The 20266-nt window shown below is 51.7% G+C and overlaps 1 protein-coding gene across 1 annotated transcript; it reads left to right on the forward strand.

Moving 5' to 3' along the window:
- Positions 1 to 5003: 5003 nt before the first annotated feature.
- On the forward strand, positions 5004 to 19919 carry FPOAC1_014147 (uncharacterized protein; the record flags this gene model as incomplete). The annotated part of the gene is made up of 1 exon (XM_044858469.1): positions 5004 to 19919. One exon carries the CDS (start codon positions 5004 to 5006, stop codon positions 19917 to 19919), a length of 14916 nt encoding a protein of 4971 aa, XP_044701067.1.
- Between the last annotated feature and the right edge of the window lie 347 nt (positions 19920 to 20266).

Here is a 20266-nt window from a genome sequence, read left to right on the forward strand (position 1 = left end):
TTTTATAAAATACATTTTCACCCAGCACTACTGCGCAATATAAACATTAGGTTATGAGCCCGGGTTAGCAAACACCGGGTTTCTCTTCTGAATCAAAGAACCGAACTTTAACCTCATCCCAAAATGGCCTCACGTCGAGCCCCACCTTTCACTATGCAAACTCGCAACACCATCAGAGTGTCGCCTGCATCCGAATCGTCGCGATCTGGTGCTTCAGGTCAAGACCACACACCATCTTCAACCTATGACAGTACCACGGTCATCTCCGAAAAGAATACTCTTTTCCTTCCGCAAGAGCTCAAGCTAGGCGGCCCCTCCAATTGGGGAGCAATATTGCCCAGCTCAGAAGGCCATTCTTCGGATCAATGGTCTCGAAGATGCTGTCTTTGGTGATTACCCTCCCGAGGAACAGCAGACAATGGATCAAAAGATCAGGGCGGCGAAAGCTGCCGTCTCCATCCGAGGTAACTGCACTGGAGAAGCACTCAGTCAACTGGTCGGGATTGAAAACCCCCAGGAGATGTTCAACCTTCTCCAGGCCTACTGTATTGGCACAGGCCCAGTTCTCCTGCAGACAACACTTTACCAGTTTATCCGGATCAAATCAAGCTCTTACGAGACAATTCCACAATTCAATGTCGATTTCGAACGACTCGTCAAACTTCTCCTCGAGCAAAAGGAACCAATCTCAGATACCCTCAAAAGGTGGTCTATCTGACTGCCTGTGAGAACGAGTACCCCGACTGGACTGCCAGACAACGGGCTCTCCTTCGCTCTGAGCATCCGCCAACACTACGATCAATGCAGCAAGATCTCATTGATGAAAACAGGTCATCAGATGACGATGACAGTCATGGTACTGCCTCTACGTACTGGGCCCACGGTAAAAAAGACCGGGAGGAAGGGCCTAACCACAAGAAAGCAAGAGGCAAGTGGACGGAGGAGAGGCTCTTCAAAGAACCAGCGAGCCGCGAACAAGTTTAACCAGGAGACCAATCATCGAGTCGGCAAGCACAAGGATTATACCTGCACAAACTGCAAGAAGAGAGGACATCACGAAAATGATTGTTGGTTCGCCCATAAGGGTAAGCGGCCCGACTGGGCAGTCCGTCTCGCCAAGGAACTCATGGAGCATGATCGTCAACGCGACAACAGCAAGAATCTCCATATTAAGGAATCAAATCACATGACAGTCGAGCGATCTTTTCTGATTCTTGAAGACAGCGTCTCAGACGAGCCGCCTATGGACAATACAGAAACGTGTAAGGTCTCCCTTGATAGCATCTCTTCAACCGCAGAATGGCTGTTCGACACGGGTTCGTCAGTCCACATTTGCAACGACCAAAGACTATTCACAGTGCTGCAGCCTGCAACCCGAACGGTCCTCGTTACGGGCGGTGGGAAGGTGTACCCATCCGGTCGAGGGACAGTCAAAATTTGCTTCATAAACAAATGGGGCGATCAGGTCACAGTCAACCTCAAAGACACGCTATTCATCCCTGAGTTTCCGGTAAACGTCATGTCAGGGCTCAGGCTGTACAAGAACGGCGGCTGGATTGACGGTAACGACATATACGACCCAACAGGAGACGTCTTTGGTCTCCTCCGTATAGGAAGGGACGGTCTGTACGTCAACACTGAGGTCAGAGAGACAGCCGTTTCAAACCAGGCCGTCTCCGAACTCCAGCCAGAACCATGCAATCACCACATTGTTTCATCAAAGCAATGCCTGGATGTCGATCTTTGGCACCGAAGACTCGGCCACGTCAACGTATATCAGGTATCGCAGACTGCCAAAATGACGAGAGGAATGTTCTGCGACAGCCACCACAATCATGAGCCTTTCAATTACTGCCTCGCCTGCGATATCGCAAAGGCCCTACGATGGACTCCACGAAACAAACGGAAGCGAGCCTCCAAGGCCGGTTTCATCCATGTTGACACCTTCAAAGTCAATCCACCGGGTATTAGAGGCGAACGATGGGGAATGATTGCCACAGATGATAAACATCGAATGAGATGGGCCTACACATTCACGAGGAAGGGAATGGCTTCGGAACTTCTAGGCCAGCTCATCTCGAAGATACGAACTCAGTATGGCATCCGAGTGTACGCAATCCAGATGGATGGCGGCTCTGAGCTCTATGGTGCGTCTCTCAAGAACCTCGAGTACACCCACGGCGTCAAAATCATCAAGACGACACCATATACTCCTGAATTTAACGGAGTTGCTGAGCGCTCTAACCGCATCATCTTTGACAAAGTCAGAGCAACCATGGAATCGGAAAGAATCCCGATAGAGCTCTGGCCATTGGTCCTGGAAGATATGGTGCGCAAGACAAACGTGACAGCCACCAGGGCAATTGATGGCCTCACTCCCATGGAAAGCTTTCTCAACGAGGCCTTCCCCGGACAAGACAACAAGCCGGATCTATCCGGAGAACGAATTTGTGGCTCACAAGTCACGATACACATACCAAAAGAACGAAGATTGAGATCACACAAGTTTGGTCCAAGAGGAGAGGCTGGAATCTACCTATGCATGGAAGGTTCACAGATCTACACCTGCTGGGTGCCCTCTCGCAGAAAGGGACATCAGATCGTCCGCTCTGCAAATGTGAAATTCTACGAAAAGGTCGGGGAGAAAGAACTCCTGACCGAAACTGAGCATGATGTTGAGCCGGAAATCCGCAAGAACGGAGCTCCCATCTCAAGCCGGCCACAGTCAGTCACGGAGCAGACAGAAACTCCGAGCCCACGAAGGTCTGAAGTGAACAATCTTCAGCATGCCGAGGTGCATAATCCTCAGCATGGACAGACGACAACATCCATGACATCAGCTAAGCTGCCAGATCCCCGAAAAGAGGTGATCACTGAGCCCAAAACAATGACTGAAGCGCTTCAAGGTCCGCAAAGGGAGCATTGGCTCAGAGCAATACACAGTGAGCTGCGCAGTCTCCTCACGAAAGGAACTTGGCGCATGCTGGACCGCAACCAAGCTCACAATAGGCCACTTACAGTCAAGTGGGTATTCAAGGTCAAGAAAAAAGAGGACGGCAACCTGGACAAGTTCAAGGCGCGGCTGGTGGTCAGAGGCTTTGAACAACAGTTCGGCTTTGACTACAACCAGACCTTTGCCTCTGTTGCCAAATCGGCGACCTGGAGAATCCTCCTCACCGTTGCTGCCTGTCTTGATTGGGAAATTGAGCAGATGGACGTGTCGACGGCGTTCTTGGAAGGGGACCTCGACGAAGAAGTCTTCATCGAAATGCCGGAAGGACTTGTCGAGTATTTTGACCAACACCCAGAAGACCGTCCGCCAGGATTTTCAACTGAGAAGATCTGCAAATTGATCAAATCCCTCTATGGGCTCAAGCAGGCGCCTCGGCAATGGCAAAAGAAGCTGAAGGAGACCTTGGAATCCCTTGACTTCAGACAAGCAACGTCTGACACGGCCGTATATCACAATCCCACAACGGGAGTGATCATCATCACATATGTGGATGACTTCCTCATCATGGGCAGCAACAAGGAAGCAATCCAAGGGTACAAAGCCCGCCTGGGAGAGATCTTTACCATGACTGATCTTGGTCCCGCTAGCCATTTTTTTGGAGTAAGAATAACCCGAGACAGGAACTCAAGGCTGATCTACCTTTCCCAGGATGCATATTTTACCAGAATACTGAAGAAATTCGGCTTAGAGGATTGCCGACCGGTCAAGACCCCGATGGAGCGAAATTCACTCTCGACACTGCAACCAAGAGACAATGGCGACTCGGCTTCTCCAGAAGAACGAGAAGACTATAGCTCGAAAAACCGGCTCGTTGATGTATGGAATGACCCAAACCAGACCCGATTTAGCTTTTTCTTCTCTCGGTACTCTCGAGATACATGTCGAATCCATCACCAGCACATTCACGACTGATCAAAAGAAGTCTTCGCTATCTACAGCAGACAAGAGACCACGGCCTAGTGCTTGGGGGCGTCAAGAAAGATCCTGAATCCGCTTGGAGCATCACAGCTTGGGCCGACTCAGATTGGAAAGGCGACACCGTTACGGGAAGATCGACGTTCGGGTGGCTCGTTCAACTTGAAGGGTCTACAGTCTCATGGAGGGCCAAACGGCACGAAACAGTAGCACTATCGACCACTGAGGCTGAATATACAGCACTCTCCCAGTGTGCCAGAGAATTGGCCTGGGTTAGGAACCTCTTTTCTGAACTGCTCCTTCCGCTACATATGCCCATCCTACTGAACGGCGACAACCAGGGTTCCCTAAAGCTATGCAGAAACCCTGAGCTCCACCAAAGGACAAAGCACATTCCGTTAACCGAGCACCATATCCGAGAAGAAGTTGAAGCCGGGAACATTGATGTGCAATACGTTAGCACACACGAGCAGGTAGCAGACGGACTCACTAAACCGTTGAATGCAGTCAGTCATGGCCACTTTCTAGAAGCCATTCGAGTCAGTGCATGTCCGATCGAGGAAGCAGGTCGTATTATTTGGAGTACTGAAGTCCACGATGACTCTGTACCCTGAAGACAAGGTGGATGGGGGCGTGTTGGAAAATCCGGGGATCCCCCTTCCTTTCAGGGTTTAGACTGTCAGACTGAAAGTCCTAGATTTAGAGTTCAAAGTCCTAGATGAAATCATCTAGAGATATAAACCCGAGAAGAACTCTCATATCAATAATGAACAATCAAGTTTTATAAAATACATTTTCACCCAGCACTACTGCGCAATATAAACATTAGAACCTCCAGACCTCCACTCAGCAACCCAGTCTCAGTGGCCCGAAGTACTCGAACTTCATCCGCTATCTCACCGAGGTTGATGCAAGTGAAGATACCAAGTTCTGGGGGTCCTACCTCTCCGACATCTCGACCCAGCACTTTCCTCGCCTTCCCTCTCCCGACTACAAGCCCAGCGCAAGTGGCCTCATCATTCACAAGACCGACTTTAAAGCTGAATCTTCTGGATCAGGAATCACCTCAGCTACCATGATCCGTGCAGCTTGGGCTTTGACAGTATCTACCTACTCGGCAGCAGACAATGTTGTCTTCTGGGAGACCGTGACGGGTCGTGATGCTCCCGTCGATGGAATCGAGGACATGGTCGGTGCTACATTGGCCACTGTCCCGACCTGTGTGAGACTTGACCCTTCACAAAGGGGAGCCGACCTTCTCGATACCGTCCAGTCTCAATCCGCAGCAGTCAGGATGCACCAGTTCGCAGGCATCCATCGAATCAGTCGTATAAACTCTGACACAGCTTTTGCTTGCGCCGCGCAGAATCTCCTGGCCATCAACTACGGGCCCCGGCAGTCGACAGACTCTTTCTGGTGCGAAGAGACCAACGAGATGGCCGGTACCAACTTTTACTCTTACCCTCTCATGCTCCCTTGCCACATTGCGGATGGCAAGCTTGAAACTGTTGTTCACTTTGACCCAATCATCTTTTCCGAGTCACAGATGCAGCGCATCATGGATCAGTTTGCACTGATGTTGACGTCGGTCAAATCTTCGGAGTTCAAGGAGGAGAAGCTCAGTGACCTTGACATGATCAGTGCTCGGGATTACCAGGCGCTTTCTGAGATGAGTCGGCTGGCACCACCAGCTATGGAGAGGCTAGTGCACAACGTTATCAAGGCCACTGGAGAAGCTCAAGCACAGAACAAGCTGGCTGTCTGCGCGTGGGACCAGAGCCTCACTTACTCGGAGCTGGACTCTCAGTCCACACGTCTTGCATCCATCCTCATTGAAGCTGGTATTGACGTCAATTCTTTCGTCCCCTTTTGCATGGAGAAGTCATATGTGGTCGTTGTATCCATGCTGGCCATCCTCAAGGCAGGCGCTGCCTTTGTGCCATTGGACTATGCCCATCCTGACGCCCGTATCAGGGGTATTCTTGACGATGTCGAGGCCACCATTATCCTATCTTCGCCCCAGTACGCCGAGCGCTTGACGAAGTTGGGAACAAAGGTCATGCCTGTCTCACCTGCCTTGATACAGAGCTCATCATCAGCTGAGTACCATGTCGTCACTTTGTCTGCCAAGTCTCCATGCTACTGTATCTTCACATCTGGTACGACCGGCAAGCCAAAGGGCACCATCATTGACCACTCTGCCTTATGCACCGGAGCGACTGCGCATGGATCAGCCATGGGGATGAACGAGTCATCTCGGGTCTTGCAGTTTGCCTCGCATACCTTTGATGCAAGTATCATGGAGACTCTCAGCACCCTGATCCACGGTGGAACTGTCTGCGTGCCGTCTGAGGATGAACGCATGCACGACATTGCAGGGGCCATCAATCGCATGGGCGTTAATTGGGCTCTGTTAACACCCTCTGTTGCCCAGCTGATTGAGCCGTCTGCCGTTCCTGGACTCAAGACATTGGTGCTCGGTGGAGAGGCTATGTCTCGCTCGCATGTCTCTGCCTGGGCGCCTTCTGTCCAGTTGATGAACGCCTATGGACCCAGCGAGACCTCTGTTGTCGCCACTGTTAACCCCAATGTTACACTTTTCTCTAGCCCTTCCAACATTGGCCGTGCTGTAGGAGGCCTCTGTTGGATCGTGGATGCTACTAATCAAGACAGACTTGTACCTGTTGGCGTTGTCGGTGAACTTGTGATAGAAGGCCCGATTCTCGCACAAGGCTATCTCAATAACCCTGAGAAGACCGCTGAGTCTTTCATCACCAACCCGCCATGGTGCAGCAAGTTCACCAGCGAGACCTCCCCCAGCGAGCGCAGGTTCTACAGGACTGGAGACCTGGCTAAACTGGAGGATGACGGATCCATCGAGTTCCAAGGGCGAAAGGATAACCAAGTCAAGATCAACGGTCAAAGACTTGAACTATCTGAGATCGAGCATCACTTGAGCGTTAATCCCGCCGTTCACTCTTGCCTAGCATTCGTTCCGTCTTCTGGACCTTTCAAGAGCCGTCTTGTCTCTGTTCTTTCGCTCCAATCCTCCTCTACCCTCAACGGAGAAATCACTGGAGACGAAGAGATGCGCATCGTTGAATTTGCGCCATCTCAGTTGACAAGCATTCGTGATGCCCTCGCAAGACACCTGGCCGCTTACATGATCCCATCTACATGGATCATCGTCAACCAGATTCCTCTACTGCCTTCCGGGAAGCTCGATCGCCGACACACGACCAACTGGGTTGAGGCCATGAAATCCAAGCAGCATCAGAAGGTTCTCAGCGCCCAAGACCAGGACCAGACATCGGGTCTCACTCTGGATCGTGACGCGACAAGCATCGAGACCAAGCTTAGAGCTGCCTGGGCCAAGGTCCTCGGCATCGCTATTGAGAGCGTGCCATTTACACGCTCGTTCATCCGACTAGGAGGCGACTCCATCTCAGCGATGCAGCTCATGGCTATTTGCAGATCTTCCAACATGGCTGTTTCCGTCAGTCAGATCATGCGAAGCAAGTCCATTGTGGAGCTTGCATCGTGTGTCGCGGCTGTGGAGGATGTTACACAGGATAACGAAGAGGAGGACAAACCTTTCCCTCTTTCGCCCATTCAGAAGGTGTACTTTGAGAGCATGTTTGCTGGGTCTACTCATTTCAACCAAAGTGTGCTTCTGGAGACGACTCGCAAGATCTCAGCTGGGGAGTTGTCGGCTGCTTTGGAGACTGTCATCAAGACGCATAGCATGTTACGTGCTCGCTTCTCTTGTGCTGATGGTGTTTACTCCCAGCGTATCACGTCCGATACTGCTGGCTCTTACACTCTTGCATCGAATGTGGGAGTTGACCAGCTTGTTGTTTCTCGGTTGATCGAAGAAAGCCAGAAGAGCTTGGACATCTTCGAAGGGCCACTCCTCGCCGCCAACATCATCGATATAGAGGATCCTTTCAACCAAGTTGTCTTCTTTGCCATTCACCATCTCGTCGTCGATGTCGTCTCTTGGAACATCATCCTCCAGGACCTGGAGACACTGCTATCAGCACCCGCCTCAGGCCTAGCCAAGCCACTTTCTTTCCAGACTTGGAACTCCCAGCAGCTGGAGGAGGCTCGCAACACCACGCTTGACAAGGTCTTCCACGACATCCCTACGCCTTCACAGGATCTCTCATACTGGGGGATGCAATCTGTACCCAACCTCCACGGCGATGCAGTCACAGAGACTGTAGAAATGCCTGCCGACGAGCTATTGGGCTCCTGCTATGAGGCGCTCGACACTGATGTTGTTGATATCTTGCTTACCTCTCTGCTCGCCTCGTTCCGTCAAACCTTTTCAGACCGGTCTTTTATGCCGTCCATCTTCAACGAGGGTCACGGTAGAGAGCCATTGGACAACAAGTTAGACTTGTCACGCACCGTTGGCTGGTTCACCACTCTCTGCCCCGTCTACTTACCCGAGTCCATGCCTGTAGAGCCCGATCTCCTTGACATGGTGCGTTGGGTACAGGACTTCAGACAGAGGATTCCTGACAAGGGTCGCCCTTATTTTGCGTGCCAGATGCTGTCCGATGCGACTCAGTCCCCAGAGTGGCCTGTTGAACTCGCTTTCAACTTCCTCGGTCAAACACAAAAGACGGATTCTGAAGGCTCAGTGTTCAAGTCATGTGGCAGCATGTTTGACTCGGCAACTTCGGAGACAGACATTGGAGCTGATGTACCACGCCTCGCACTCATCGAGATCTCTGCTTCTCTCTGCGCCAGTACCCTGAGCTTCAGCTTTACCTTCAACCGCCAGATGCAGCGCCAATCTGGTATTCACGACTGGGTTATCAATTTCTCCGAGTCCATCCAGACGATTGTCAAGAGGCTGTCTGCAGCTAGTCCTGAACAGCAAGCACCCGACATTTCCCTTCTTCCGCCCGCTTTCAGTGCCGCATCAAGGGTCGACACAAGACTTGCCGAACTCGGTATCTCGTTCAGTGGCGAGGTCGAAGCTGCCTACCCTTGCTCCCCAGTCCAGCAGGGTATTCTCTTGGCTCAGGTCAGGAGCCCTGAGTACTATTCGTACTCTGTCTCATTCACGGTGAACCCCACTCAACCTGGTCATGCAGTGGACGTACAGCTACTAGTAGATGCCTGGCAGTGCGTTATACAGCACCATTCTACTCTCCGGACTGTTTTTGTTGATGGCCTGTTGGAGGAGGGCGGCATCAACCAGGTTGTTCTACACAACCATACTGCCGCCGTTTCTATCTTGGACTGCTCCGACGATGACCGGCTTCAGAAAATATCTGATCGCTCGCCATTGCCGGTCATGAGCAACACACCGCCACACCATCTCACTGTTTTCAAGACTGGAGACAAGGTCGACTGTGTTCTGGAGATGAGCCACGCCATATCTGATGGAACCTCTATGCCAATTCTGTTCCGTGACTTGGCCTTGGCTTACGAACAGTCGTTACCCTCCACACGCATCTCTGTCTACAGGGATTACGTCGCTCATCTACAAGAACAGTCTTCTCATGACGTCAAGTACTGGCAGGACTACTTGAGTGGAGCTGAGCCATGCCATCTACCCTCACTCTATGGAATCGCGCAGCCTAAGGTTCTGCGATCTCTTGATCAGCCTCTCTCCCATGCAGCCGATCTACAGACATTCTGTACCGAGAGAGGCGTGACGCTTTCCAACCTTCTCCAGCTCATCTGGGCCCTGGTTCTCCAAGCTTACACAGGCCTCGACGACGTGTGCTTCGGATATCTCGTTGCAGAGAGAGACGTCCCAGTTTCTGACATGGACAAGGCAATTGGCGTCTTCATCAGCATGCTTGTCTGTCGCGTGCGTTTCTCTCCATCCTCCACCATCGGAGACGTTCTCGGGGCTGTACAAGACGATCTTAGTGAAGCCATGAGCCACAGGAACGTTTCACTAGCCGACATCCAGCGCGTGACTGGGTTAGCTAATGAACCTCTTTTCAACACTGCATACTCGTTCCAACGACGATCCGTCAACAAGGTCATGGCGACTGGGCCGCTATCATTCGATGTCAGCGATGCACAGGACCCCAATGAGTACGACTTGACCGTCAACGCCGAAGTTTGGGACTCTACTGCGGAGCTACAGCTGTGCTACTGGACTGATAAGGTATCTGACTCACAAGCCAAGAACATCGCATGCACGTTTGATCAGATCTTGACTTCGATCATCTCATCCGATCCCTCTCTTCCAACAGACCAGCTTAATATTCTCAGCGACCATTGTGCGCAGCAGCTGATCTCTTGGAACGAAACCGAGCCAGAGTTTGTAGACCACTGCGTGCATCAAGTCTTTGAGCGCAATGCTCGGAATCTGCCCTATGCACCGGCTATAGAGGCCTGGGATGCTAGCTTCACTTACTGCGAGGTCGATGCCGCGGCCTCTCAGCTTTCCCAGCACTTGGTGACTCTCGGTGTCACACCCGAGACGTACATCCCTCTGTGCTTCGAAAAGTCGGCCTGGGCACCTATCGCCATGCTCGCAGTTCTCAAGGCCGGGGCGGCTTTCGTCCCCGTTGATCCTAGCCACCCGCCTGAGCGAATCAACTTCCTGGTCCATAACATCGATGCCAAGCTCATTCTTTGCTCATCGTCCCTGGTGGATACGTTTGCCAGCATGGACATCCCAGCCTTTGCTGTCGGCCACGAGACAGTCTCTTCACTGTTCGTCTCACCAATCCCGCCTCCAGTCCAGGTCCAAACACACAACGCTGCGTATGTCATCTTCACGTCAGGAACGACTGGTTTACCCAAGGGAACTATCATTGAGCATGCAGCCTTTACCACCGGTGTGACTGCTCATACCCGAGCCATTCATATGACCTCTTCCTCTCGCGTTCTACAATTTGCGTCACACACTTTCGACGCCAGCATCATGGAGATATTGACTACCTTCCTCGTCGGTGGCTGTGTTTGCATTCCCTCTGATGAGGAGCGTTTAAACGACTTAGCTAGTTCCATCGCCAAATACGACATCAACTGGGCCTTGCTGACGCCATCTGTGGCAAATGTGCTCAAGCCTGGTAGCGTTCCAGGCCTCAAGGTCCTCGTTACCGGTGGTGAGGCAATGTCAAGAGACCACATCACCAAGTGGTCAAGCCACGCTGCTCTTATCAACGCCTACGGGCCTAGTGAGGCTTCAGTCATTGCTGCAGCGCACACCAAGGTCGACCATCATGGTACTATCGTGAATCGAGAGCCTGCTACTATCGGTCACGCTGTCGGGTGTCGTTCTTGGGTCGTCGATTCACGCAACCACAACCGCCTCATGCCCATTGGAAGCATTGGCGAGCTTCTTGTCGAAGGACCCATCGTTGCAAGAGGATATCTGAACAACGAGACCAAGACAAGAGAGGCTTTCATTGACCATCCATCGTGGCGCGCGAATACCAGAATTTCTGGTGATCGTGTGGACAGGATGTACAAAACTGGCGATCTGGTTGTATACAACTCTGACGGTTCCTTGAGTTATGTCTCGCGCAAGGACACACAGATCAAGCTCAACGGACAACGTATTGAGCTTGGTGAGATCGAACATCACGTCAAGGTCAACTTGCCCGCCCATTTCCAGTCTGCTGTAGAGTTGATCTTACCTCAGAGTAAGACATCCACCAAGGCACTGGCCGTGTTCTTCACCAGTGATGAGCCAGTCCAAGCTGATACGGCCGATCTTCTCCTGCCCATGTCATCCACTTCCATGGAAATTTGCCAGTCACTCAAGACAGCCATCGGCGCAGCTCTCCCATCACACATGTTGCCAACCGTGTACATCCCAGTGGTCAAGCTGCCATGGACCTTGGCGGGTAAGTTGGACCGTCACCGACTCAAAGCCATTGCCCAGTCCATTCCTCCTCAGCAGATGGGTAGCTACAAGCTCGCTGGGTCCAGCAAGAGCCGAGCCCCAACTACCTTCATGCAGCGCAAGTTGCAGAAGGTCTGGTCCAAGATCCTGAAGATGGCTCCGGACAGTATCAGCAGAGATGACAGCTTCTTCAGACTCGGTGGTGATTCCGTCGGTGCCATGAAGGTTGTTTCCGCCGCCAGGATGGAAGATATTGTCCTTAGCGTCATGGACATCTTCAAAACTCCCGTCTTGTCGGAGCTGGCCACCTGTTGCGACAATTCTGATCACGCTGCCATCACCAACGTCGAGCCCTTCTCACTGTTGCATGATGTCGCATCTCCCTCTTTCCTCCTTGACGAGGTCGCCGAGTGCTGTGGTATCCAGCCGAGCCAGATACAAGATTTGTACCCGTGCAGCTCCCTTCAAGAAGGTCTCGTGGCTTCCTCCATGCAGAAGCCTGGTGCGTATGTTGCCCGCTACGTCTTCGAGGTACCATCCAGCATAGATATCGAGGATCTCAAGATAGCATGGCAGAGGACTATCGATCACGTTGATATTTTGAGATCGCGTATCGTGAACGCCAAGTCCCTCAAGTCCTACCAAGCTATTCTTGCGCCACATGAGATCGACTGGGAGTGCTACAGCACCCTTGAATCCAGTGCCCATACCCGCCCTATCCCCGATCGCAATGGAGGTGTACTAGCCCGCCATGCCATTGTCGACTCTTCGAGTGCCGACATGCGCTACTTCGTATGGACGGTGCACCACGCTCTATACGACGCTTGGAGCATGCCCTCCATCCTCAAGCTCTTCTCCGACTTTTACCGCAGAATGAGTACCCTCCCGCCAGTGGTTCCATACGCCAACTTCGCCAACTTCGCCAAGTACTTGGCCGAAACTGATGGTCAAGCCTCAGACGAGTTCTGGAAGGCCCGATTCCAGGACGCCTCTCTTGTATCGCATTTCCCAACCACCATTGCAACCGATGAGGAGCCTTCGCATGCCTTGCTGCACTATACAGTACAGTACAGTAAGGATTCTCTCGGCATCGATATCACCATCCCGACGATCGTTCGCGCGGCTTGGGCGCTTCTCCTGGCGACTCAGACTGGCTCCGATGATGTCGGCTTCGGTGAGACATTGTCCGGTCGCGACATTGCTCTTGACCATGTGGAAGACATCCTCGGTCCAGCGCTTACCACAGTACCTTGGAGAGTCCAGATAAATCGAGGCGCTACAGTTGGCCACTTCCTAAGCACTCTTCACAAGCAGGCAGCGCAGGTCATTCCCCATCAGCACGCTGGTCTTCAGCACATCAAGCGTCTTGGGCAGTCGATCGCGGTTGCTTGCGACTTCAGGAACCTGCTTGTCATTCAGTCCGGCGACTACGATGATTCAACGAAGGATCAGGAGCTGCTACAATTTTTTGACGAACAAGTCGAGCACAAGAGCTTCTTTACTTACCCCTTGGTTGTCGAATGCTCCATTGAAGCAAACAACTTGGTTTTGACGATTCATCATGATGAGACCGTCTTGACGAGCTGGCAGACAGATCGTATCGCTCATCAATTCGCCGCTCTTGTCGACCAGCTCATTTGTTTTTCACGGGAGCCTGATCGCATGGTGTCTGATCTTCAGCTGCATAGTAAAGAGGATGCCCAGATGATCAAAGAATGGAACTCTCAGTCGCACAACACTCTGCCTGACACTATCCCCAGCTTATTCTGGCAGACGGTAGCTACTTACCCCAATGCCCCCAGCATCCGCGCCTGGGATGGCCATCTCACCTATGAGTCCCTCGCACAACACGCTGGACACCTCGCCAAGCACCTTATGCAGCAGGGTGTAGGAGCTGAGGTGATGGTACCATGTTGTATGGACAAGTCTCTCTGGACTTCAGTCGCAATGCTCGCTGTCATTCTTGCAGGCGGTGCCATCGTTCCTTTGGACCCCGCTCATCCTCCTGCTCGTCACGCAGACATCGCCCGCGAATGCAACGCCCGTATTGCATTGTGCTCGCCGCAGTATCAAGACCGCTTCGTTGGTTTTACTGATACTGTCATCAATGTCGACGAAAGCTTGTTTAACGCCCGTCAGCATGTCATATTGAAAGACCTTCCAACTGTCGTAGCTGAGGATGCCGCTTTTGTCATATACACTTCCGGTAGCACTGGAAAGGCCAAGGGCGTTGTCATTGAGCATGCCTCACTCATCGCCAGCTGCAGAGCCTACACTCAACGCATGCATCTCACGCCAACTTCGAGCGTGTTCCACTTTACATCCTATGCCTTCGACATCGCCATGGGAGAGATGTTCGGTGCATTGACTACCGGCGCTTGTCTCTGCGTTCCTAGCGAAGACATGAGGATGACCGACTTGCCAGGCGCCATGAACTCTCTTGGTGCTACATGGGCCTTCTTGACGCCTTCACTCGCCAACATGCAAGATCCTTCCAAGTTTACGACATTCCAGACACTTGTCTGTGGAGGTGAGGCCATGACAGCCGAGACTATCTCCAAATGGGCGAACAAGGTTGAGTTGATAAACGGTTATGGGCCTGCTGAGTGTACTGTTTTTGCGGTTGCCAACGCCCACGTCTCTGTCGACAAAGATCACACCAACATCGGTCGAGCGATGGACGGTTGCCATACGTGGATCGTCGACCCCAGGGATCACAATCGTCTGGCTCCTGTGGGTTGCGAAGGCGAACTGCTCATCAGTGGTCCTATCGTTTCTCGCGGTTACCTCAACGACGATGGCAAGACAGCACAAGCATTCATCAAGGACCCGGCTTGGATGCACTACTTCACTCAGAAGACCGTTCGTCTATACAGGACAGGCGACTTGGTCAAATATCGCCCAGATGGAAGCATGACGTACATTGGTCGCAAGGATAACCAGGTCAAGCTTCACGGTCAGCGCATGGAGCTCGGCGAGATCGAAGCCTGCCTTGAGTCTGATGCACGCCTTCGCAATACTCTCGTCTCACTGCCAAAGTCTGGTATCTTCAAGGGCCGACTGGTAGCCATTGTCTCTTTCAAGGACTCCAAGTTGGAGAACCCAGGCCTTGCAACTTCGCATTTCACTCCTGTTTCCGATTCTGACATGGAAGCTGCTCGCCTGCAGATTTCTGAGTTGAGGCACACTCTATCTGAGACCCTTCCACCTTACATGATGCCCTCTTCATGGCTCGTGGTTAGCGCCATTCCTTTGCTACTGTCTGGCAAGCTTGATAGGGTTATTTGCCAGAGATGGCTTGCCGGCATGGACGTGGAGGTACCCGAGTTTCTAATTGACGGTGGTCTCAGCCAGGATATTGTAGTGTCCAACACCACAGAGATTGGACGTCTACTACAACATATCTGGGCTTCAGTTCTTCGCACTCCAGAAGATATGACACCCACCAACCGTTCTTTCATTTCTCTCGGTGGTGATTCCATCATGGCCATGCAAATCATGTCTCGCTGCCGCGACCACTCCATCAAACTGACCATGCGAGACATCATGAGCGGCAAGTCCATCACCAAGTTAGCTTCCCTCATCGAGACGGAAGATTGGCGTACACAGAGCGGCATTTTGGATGACGAGGACGACAACGACCAGCCATTTGCCCTATCGCCGATCCAGCAGCTCTTCTTTAACAATAGTTCCAACAAGGACCGCGGAGACCGCTTCAACCAGAGCCAGCTCTTTTCTATCCATGGCTCCATCAACACATCCAGCTTTGCACAAGCCATTCATGCTCTTGTGCAGAGACATCCTATGCTCTGCGCCCGCTTCAGCAAATCCACCGATGGACGATGGACACAACAGATTGCATCAGATATCCAAGATGCTTACGGCTTACACTTCCACGACGTCAACACCACATCCGAGATGGTTCAGCTCATTGCTTCAAGTCAAAAGAGCATCGACATTTCCGGTCCTGTCTTTATCGTCGACCAGTTTAGAATGCCTGATGGATCTCGAGCTGTCTCACTCATAGCCCACCATCTCGTCATCGACGTTGTGTCCTGGATCAACATCGCTCAAGACCTGAAGATATTACTCTCATCCTCTCCTTCTCTATTGCCCAAACCCCTCTCGTTCCGACAATGGAACATCGCACAGATCGAGCACGCCAAGTCGCTTGAGAGGCAAGGTGAAGCAGTACTTCCATTTGTTGTGCAACCCGCAGATCTGGACTTCTGGGGAATGTCGAACGCCTCCAACAACTACTCCCAAGTCACTCAGCAGTCATTTTCCTTTTCCGATGCCACCATCTTCTCCATGTTGATGAGCGACTCCCATACAGCTCTCAGAACTGAACCTCTCGATCTCTTCATCTCATCTCTGCTCCAGTCGTTCGGGCAGTGTTTCCCAGACCGTGAGCTCCCAACATTGTTCAACGAAGGTCACGGTCGCGAACCATGGGACGACACCATTGATCTATCTGAAACTGTCGGATGGTTCACTTCCCTTTGCCCTATCCACGTATCTCAACACAACGTCGACCCTACCGACACTATCGACTATGTTCGCAAGGTCAAGGACTTGCGACGTAGCATCCCCAACAACGGTCGTCCATACTTTGCTCAGCGCTACCTTAACGAGTCGGGTAAGCTCCATCTCGACAAGCATGAACCCATCGAGGTCCTATTGAACTTCCTTGGCCGCTCTCAACAGAGTGGCGAACAAGATACTGTATTACGCTCTTTCGACTTGTCGTTGAGCGAGGAAGACATGAAGGCCATTTCAGATGTCGGACCCGACACTCGACGTATGGCTCTCTTTGAGATCTCCATTGCTATTCTCGATGAGGGCATCCGATTCACCTTTATGTACAACAAGCACATGCTACATCAAGACCTCATTCAGAAATGGGTCATCACCTGCAAGGACAGTCTCACCAACATGGCAAAGGAGCTCAGCACAGCTCCATCCTTCCCTACCCTCAGCGACTTCCCTCTCATGCCCTTGGACTACGCCGGGCTTCAAGAGATAGTCGACAAGTCCCTACCTGCCGCTCATATTCGTTACGATGAAGTCGAGGACATGTATCCATGCTCGCCAATGCAGAAGGGTATCATACTCAGTCAACTACTTGATCCCACGCAGTATCTGTTCCACGCTGTCCTTGAGGTATCCTCTCCCATTGGCGCAACTATTGATGCTGCACAGCTGGCTTCGGCTTGCTCGGTAGTTGTTGAGCGTCACGCCGCACTACGCACCATCTTCATTGAAAGTGTTCACCGTGGCGGCTCTTTCGATCAAGTCGTTACACATCCTCGCAAAACCCGAATCAGTACGATCAAGTGTCGTGAGATAGATGTCATGGCAAAGCTGAACACCAGATCGCTCGGAAAGACGAACAAGAAACATGGACAGCCCACACTTCCCTATCAGATCACCATTTGCGAGACACCGCAGTGCAAGGTCTTTATCAAGCTTGAGATGAACCACGCTGTCACAGATGGTGCTTCCACGCTGATTATCCTGCGCGACATCTCAAGCGCGTACACCAACAGCTTGCCGCCCACAAAGGCCCCATCCTACAAGGAGTACATCAAGTACATCTCCAACCAATCCCTTGATTCGAGTCTCATCTACTGGAAGAGCTATCTCTCTGGCGCTCGCTTCACCGAATTCCCGACCATGAACTCGGATCACATAGCAGCTAGAAGTCTCGGCTCCGTTACCATCGACTTTGACCGGTTCACCGAACTACATTCTCTCGGCTTGGAGTTCGGCGTGACATTATCTAACATGATTATGGTCGCATGGGCACTGGTTCTTCGGAAATACACCAATTCCCAGGACGTTTGCTTCGGATACTTGGCATCCGGTCGTGACGCTCGTATTGACGGAGTTGCTGATATTGTTGGACCTTTGATCAACATGCTCGTGTTCCGCTTCAAATTCACACACGGCATACTTCTCAAGCGACTCTTCCTCGGTGCCCAAGAAGATTACGTCAACAGTCTGCCACATCAGCATTTCTCTCTTGCCCATGTTACTCATGCGCTGGGACAGGCGAAGCGTGGCTTCTTTAACACAGCTGTATCCATCCAAAACGCCGGTTCATCTGAAGACTCAGATCTCGGCGCCCTTACATACGAGCCGGTAGATGCCTTTGATCCCAGTGAATATGCCGTTACACTCAACGCAAACACCACTCGCGGCGATGAAGGCATTGTGTTCCGATACTGGACCAGCATTCTTTCCCACATGCAAGCTAAGGACCTTGCATATATCATGTCCGAGGTACTCAGCGACATCATCGATCACAGTGAGGAGGCCCTGTCGCACTTGCGGGTGTCGCAGGATTCATCTCTATCTACCCACGTCACTACATCTGAGGTAGACGGCTGGACATTCCAGCACGACCATATGCAACACGCCGCTACAACCCCAACCTTGACAGTCAGCAGCTACTCAACAGGTCCTGATCCCACCCTCTTCTCTCCCTCGGCCTCTTGGGGTACTCTGACCAAGGATCGCTTCCAGGAGAAGCTATCAGCATTGTGGAAAGATCATCTTGACATTGACACGACTGATATCACATACGAGGGCAGCTTCTTTGAGTACGGTGGTGACTCCATTATTGCCATGGCCATGGTCGGGGACGCCAGAGACCACGGCCTCCCTCTCACTGTAGCCGATATCTTCAAGAACCCAACATTCGGCTCCATGCTTAAGGTCCTGAGAGACAAGTCATACAAAGACGGCGATATAGCATCTACCAACGACGACACTTCCTTAATGGACTGCAAGAAGGATGGCATTATCATGGAGGAGTATGTCTACCAACCGCTTTCTCTTCTTGGACAGCAGGATCCCGAACGATTCGTCCGAGACACTGTTTGTCCTCTTATCGGCGTTTCTCGCGCCAGTATCATTGATGTCCTCCCAACAACCGACTTCCAAGCCCAAGCCGTTCAAGGCAGCCTGCTAGACTCACGATGGATGTTGAACCACTTTTACCTTGATGGATCCGGGTCACTGGACGTTGCCCTTCTACAGGAAAGTATCACAAACGTCACTGCCGCTTTCGATATCCTCCGCACCGTCTTCGTTCCCTATCAGGCGACTTACGTACAAGTTATCCTCCGCCACGTACAGCCTGATGTCACCATTCAAGACGTCGACGATATCGAGCAGTTCACCTCTGAGCTTGAATCAGACCATCTTCGCCAACCTGCACGTCCTGAGCGACCCTCTCTCCGCTTTGTCGTTGCACGACACAACTCTTCTCAAGCACACAGGATCTTCATCAGATTATCCCACGCCCTATACGACGGTGTCTGCTTCCCAGCTATTCTCAACGCCTTGAAGGCATCTTACGAGGGAGAACCCATCATTACCACACCCTCATATGCGACATACATCTGCGGCGTGAGGGGCAGGGCCAGATCCGAACAATACACATACTGGCGATCTCTCCTCAAGCACTCCACTCCAACAGACATCATCCCTCGACAAATCGGTGCAATGCGCACAACTCCTACTCAAGTCTTGAAGAGGGTTGTAGCTACACCCTCTCTCGCGGCTTACAACATCACCGCCGCTACTGTCGTCAAGGCAGCTTGGGCCACAGTCCTTACCAAAGCCACTGGAAAGTCAGACGTTGTGTTTGGTCATCTCATCAGTGGACGCAATGTACGCCACGTCCCTGGTATTGAAGCCGTCGTCGGTCCTTGCTTGAACGTAGTTCCCGTGCGCGTGACTTACCAAACCTCCTGGACCGTACTCGATCTTCTCCGATATATTCAACATCAACAAGTGGACAACATGCCGTATGAATCACTTGGCTTCAGGGAGATTATCAGGAACTGCACTAATTGGAATGACGATGGAGCAATGGGCTTTTCTACCATGGTTCAGCATCAGAGCATGGCTCAAACAGATAGCCTGTCCATTGCAGACAACACGTACAATGTTGGTGTGATCACTTCGCAGGAGGATACTGCCGACTTTAGCGTCGTCACTACACCGCAGGACTCGAACAGTACTGAAGTCTGTTTCTTGTACCCTAAGGGTGGACATGTGGGCATGGACTTTGCTGAGCAATTATTTGATGCTCTCTGCGATACCATCGCGGATTTCTCAAAGAACGTTAATGTTCTTGTTGTATTCTAGTAATTTCTCTTTTTTCTTAGCTAGTATCATCGAATTGAGAAGTATATCCTCATAATTTTGCTACTAAATTGAGAATAACTTTTACCTATCAGGTATGGTGTCCAGGTTAAACCGAACTATTGTTCTTTAGCATTAACGTACGTGATAAGCAGAATGAATGAATGAATGAATTTATTCCGCCCGGGAGGATACGCCTCATAGGGCCCACAGCATTAAGTCTCGTTAGTTACATTCTTTTCCGACTTCTAGCCCTATAACCCTCAAGCATCACAATCCCTACTCCTCGCCACATTTCCCAGCCTCGCTTGTCCCTGCGACAGGCCTGCTTCAAGGCCAAATTCTCCAAG

This window comes from Fusarium poae (genome assembly GCF_019609905.1).
Source record: "Fusarium poae strain DAOMC 252244 chromosome Unknown contig_2, whole genome shotgun sequence".
Classification (NCBI taxonomy): Eukaryota; Fungi; Ascomycota; class Sordariomycetes; order Hypocreales; family Nectriaceae; genus Fusarium; species Fusarium poae.